Source organism: Bidens hawaiensis, unplaced genomic scaffold (genome assembly GCF_021521415.1).
Source record: "Bidens hawaiensis isolate Kalapana, Puna unplaced genomic scaffold, B.hawaiensis_p1.1 tig00043021_1, whole genome shotgun sequence".
NCBI classification, from domain to species: Eukaryota; Viridiplantae; Streptophyta; class Magnoliopsida; order Asterales; family Asteraceae; genus Bidens; species Bidens hawaiensis.
In genome coordinates, this window is record NW_027497640.1 from 41563 (window position 1) to 46803 (window position 5241).

Sequence of the window (5241 nt, forward strand, 5' to 3'; positions counted from 1 at the left end):
GAGCCACGTAGGACCTATTGAAGAACTGGTTATGATTGTTAGCCCATGGCCTGAATATTTAGGCTAGACAATCGTGTTTGGATCCATACGCATGTGTAATCGGTCTTAGTTGCTTTTATTTTCTAGTTTGTATTATAACGTTTTATAGATCACGTAATCTCATGTAAACATTTGACTGACTCTTTAAGATAAACAACATGATCATCTTATAGATTATAAATATGTTTTAACTGTTTGTAAAGGTTTAACGTATTCACCTGTAACGTCGATGTGCGTTTGAAAACATTCTTGATTGTGAATGAGACTGATATTAACCTATACATAAATAGGTTCTTACAAATATTTGGATGATGTTTCTTGATTAAGCTATTGTTTTTGACCTTAACCTTGATAAAGTTTTCAACTTTGTATTTGAATGAAAACACTTGTTTTAATGTGACGTTAGATATAGCATGCTTTGGCCTAATAGGTTTTAACACGTTGGTGAGTTTCTCTAGGTAAGTAAATAGGTCCCACAATTGATTGTGATTTATACGAATTACTTTCTTTCGGCAAGAAACTCACTACTTGTGATGTCGCCCTCACAGTTACTACATGCCCGTCAAAATATAACTTTGTTAACAATACTTTGTTAAAGATGTAAAGTTTATGAAAATCTTTATGAATGTTTTAAAATCTTTTCAAGGTTAAAAGCCCTAGCCTCGTCTTAATGTTTAAGCTATAACTTAAATAACTTAAACATAGCCCCTACCTTAATGCGATCACTCGGAATGTTAAGAATAAGAAAAGAGCAGCAATTCGTTGGTAGGTTTCAATAATAAAGATAGTTGAATGCTAGAGGGGCTTCGGGACTTCGTTTCTTGCACGTTATTCGAGAAAACGAACCGTCGGTTGGCCAGGCTAGATGGGCACTGATTCTTAGATTAAGTGTGTGTGAATGAAGGTGTTTTTGGAATGAGAATGGCTCAAACCCGTAGCCCCTTATTTATAGGAGAAATTGGGTTCCTTCACGTCGCGCAAAGCAATAATCTGCTACATGTTGATACGTGGTTGGACATGTGTCTCTGTTTACTTAATGAGTTTTCGCGCAACGCGTAGGAGTCCTATTATTTGTCAGCGTAGCGCGAATTGAATGTTAAGTCGGTTACTGTTTGCATTCCTTCACGTAGCACGAAGAAGCTCTAGCTGATCCCTTCGCGTCGCGCGAAGCACTTAAAAATCAAAATTTTAATTTTAGTCCTTAAACTTTATTAGTTTGACATTATGGCTAGATGAGGCATTTTCGAGGTCTTACAGCATTTCTACACGATGACCTTGAGGAGGATATCTACATGGCATAAACAGAGGGGTTTCAAACAGTTGGTAAAGAAAACATGGTGTGCAAGTTAACGAAGAGTCTTTATGGATTGAAACAGGTGCCCATGAAGTGGTATATCAAGTTTGATGACTTTATGGGCAGGAATGGATACAAGAGATGTGAGATGGACCACTGTTGTTATCCTACGGAATTCGCTAGTTCTTATATCATTCTACTATTGTATGTATATGATATGTTGATTGTTGATTTAGACATGTCAGAGATTAGTAATTTGAAGTGATAAATTTCTTAAGAATTTGAAATGACAGATTTAGGTTGAGCCAAGAAAATTCTTGGCATGAGCATCATTAAAAACAAGGACAGCTCAATAAATTTAACTCAGGAGAAATAAATCAAGGTTATTTATGAGAAGTACAACATGAGCGATGAGAAAATATTTACTTGAACTACATCTATGGGTAGTCATATTAAACTTTCTAAGTTTCATTCTCCTAGTACCCGATGGAGAATAGCCAGAGATGGTAAATATTACCTATGCATCTGCAGTGGGTAGTGTTATGTGATGGTCGGGTGTAAATCATATACTTATTTATATTATTTTATAAGTTTTAGTTAGTTTATTATGCGAATAATAATAGTTCATATGTGTTTATATGTTGTAGCTCTTTGAATATTAAATATGCAAAATTGGAATTGAGTAAACGGAAGCTAATCAAAGTGGAGAATTGAGCCTAAGCATGTTATACAATCGTTGGATGGAAACAACACGAAAACATGGAATTTTAGGTCTCAGCGTAACTTACTCTAGGCCTGGCTTAACTTACTCCAGAACCTGACATAAAGGGTATTAGCAATTTATAAAACAGTTGTGTTTGGCGTAGGAAAAAAGACCCGGCGTATCTTACGTCGGGTACTGATAAGTAACTTACGAGTTTTTTAGGGTATAAAAAGCAATAATAAACCCTAACTCGGGGAGAACTTCTCTTGGCCGTTTTGGAACATCTGCGGACGATTTTTAGAACTAGGAAACACCAATAAACGTCATTCGGTCGATGTCTAATGGATTCAAACCATCAATTGAAGATATAATGGTTACCATGAGAGACTAATTCCCTTCGATTCATACCTGGGATGTAGAGTTTGTATCATTTTCAGCTTTCTCATGTATTAAAGAACAAATACTTTGTAATTATCATTTTCTTTATCTATGAGTATTGATGAGTATTGTTGTGCATTCAATCGGTGTAGGTTTACATTGATCAGAATGATTAGTTTGCGGGTTGCTAAAATAATTGCTCATAAGACTGTTTTGACTAGTTGAATACAATGAAGCATGCAATTTCCCTTAATTGAGCCACACTGGTAGGGATTGTTTGATAACCAGTGTCGTGTGTTAGCGATTGTTGGTGCCTAATTAGCTCGTTAGCCAGTCTGTGTTAATCAGTGATAGTTAATATGTTAGGTTAGATGAGATTACTGTTTGTGTGCATTCTTAAACCTCGGGTGTGATATGCTTTTATTAATTGCTTGAAGTTGTTAAAGTGTTTAATCAGTATTAAAACTAAATCTTATTTGCTTGTGTGATCAGCAGTACAATATGTTACTTCATAATATTAGAAATCTGTTGCACGATTACATTGACCACATACTCCTCTAGATTCGAAACCCTACTTACCCTAGCTTTCTTAGGTGATTAGAAACTAATATTAATTGTTTTTTACTAGATAACGGCAGTCTAGCATCAAAATGACGCCGTTGCCGGGGAGCTAGTGCGCTTAGTGTTGTGTTACTTGTTTAATTAAAAATAAAAGAAAAAAAATAAAAAATATATATATTTAAAAAAAAATTCTTTTTATTTCTTTTTGTTTAAGTTTGGTATTACACGTGGTATTTCTTGTCTTTGCTTGTGCAGGAACTTATTATCGTGTTGGCAGCATACGTTTAGTTCGGTTATGAGTTATTACAATAATCAAAGTCCACCAGGTAGCCCATTGTACCCATCATTCTCACAAAAACAACAATTTTCAAACTTTGACCTGCCACATCCTCAAACCCAAAACCAATATGAATATGATGAGTTTATGAGATTGTGCCTTCAGTGCCACCATTTAATCAAATAGGTCAGAATCGGGTCAAGTTCGGTCGGCAAAGATATAATGGTGATCAATACAACGATTATGGAGGATATCAGGGTTAGGATGAGTATATGGATGTAATTCCTAGGGCGAATCACATAGCCCCAGTTAGAGGAGTTGCTAGTCATTTTGTGCCTATAGTACCAAAGAACGCCTCACTGTTCGAGCCACCACATCAGAATGCAAGATCTTTTGAGACACCAATTCAGAATTGCTATGAAGGAAGTCAAAGTAACTATCAAAGCAAATTGCATAATCACGAGAATAGGAAAGCGGGTCAGTATGGGTCGAATGATAACTCCATCAATGAAAAATTGGTTACAATTATTGAGTTAATGATGGGTATTCATAAAGGCAGCACGATCAGAGATACGGAAATCAAGGCATTATCACAGCAAGTTAGATAATTAACTAAAGAAGTGGCAATAATCATAAGAGATCAAGATAAGCTTTGTAGTGATACTCAAATATGTCTAGCTCACAAATCCTCTAACACAAAGAGTGTCCACATAAATGAGATAAGTACTCGTCCTTTTGAAATTTCTGTTTTTGAAACTCATTCACCACAATGTGTTGAGGGTGGGGTGAATGATGTAATTGAGTTTAAGGGTGATAGTGAACATGATTAGGAAGTTAAAAGTTTTACAAAGTCTAAAAATGATTCAAATAACATGTTTTCTGAAATTAGTAATTGAAATGTGAATGTTCCATTTCCAATGGCTTTACTTGCACCAAAAAATTTAACTAAACGGGAACAACTTAAGAGTGAAAGGTGGGAAAGTTTTGAAAAAGTGAAAATAAATTATCCATTACCTAAACAAGTTAAAGCGAGTGCTGATCATGTTGAGTGCTTAGAAGAGTTAAGTACTCACAAACGACGTCACAAGTTTCCTAAACAACTTGCTTTAACTGCTACTATGAACGCCGTTTTGATGGGTACCCTTCCCCCAAAACTTCAAGATCTAGAAACACTTATTATTTTAATAAAAATAGATGATTTTAAATTAGACAGGGCGTTGTTGGATCTTGGAGCTTGTGTAAGTATTTTACAGGGGAGTTTATATGATCAGTATGATTTTGGGTCACTACAAAAAGTTAAAACAACAGTAGTGTTGGCTGATCAAACTCCTAAGTGTCATACGGGGGTTGTAAAGGATGTGATTGTAAAAGTTGGTGAATTCTATTATCCTGTGGATTTCCTTGTGCTGGATTGTTAAAAAAATACGCAACCGACTATTATTATGGGTAGACCGTTTTTAGCTACAACAAAGGCTATTATTAATTGTACTGAGTGAACAGTTAGAATGAGGTTCGGGGAAAAGAAAATGAGTTTAAAGGTTTTTTCTGTTTCGTTTAATCATAAAACTGACAAGTGTGGATCTCTGGAGAAGGAGAATCAAACAGAATAGAAAGAATGTTTTATGATTGACAGTTTAAATGAAGAGAAGGTAAAGAAGAAGTCAAGGAGGAGAAGAAGAAAAAAGGTGGAGTTTGGTTGTTACAGAGAAATGTGTAAATTTTATGATCAAGTGGGAAAAATCTAATGATGAGAATGGAACAAGTTTAGGAGAGGAAGGAGGCAAGCACCCTACGAGACACCATGAACTGCACATATTGTATGGTCTGGCTGAAGACCTTAAGAAAAATTTAGCGCTAACCGGGAGGAAACCCAGTCTTGTATTCAGGTACATGTATATTATCTTGTATTCGAACTTTGTGGGTGTAGTTCACTATAAACACTCACGAGACCTCCCTCGTCCACCCAGGCTACCGGGGGGTTTTAATAGC

The 5241-nt window shown here is 35.7% G+C and overlaps 1 protein-coding gene across 1 annotated transcript; it reads left to right on the top strand.

Moving 5' to 3' along the window:
- The first annotated feature begins 4169 nt into the window (after window positions 1-4169).
- Window positions 4170-4670, top strand: LOC143594034 (uncharacterized). Its single transcript, XM_077073457.1, has one exon. The coding sequence runs from the start codon at window positions 4170-4172 to the stop codon at window positions 4668-4670; it is 501 nt and encodes a 166-aa protein (XP_076929572.1).
- Window positions 4671-5241: the final 571 nt, after the last annotated feature.

Coding starts and splice junctions, on each gene's coding strand:
- LOC143594034 (XM_077073457.1), top strand. CDS start 4,170: ATGGCTTTACTTGCACCAAAAAATTTAACTAAACGGGAACAACTTAAG.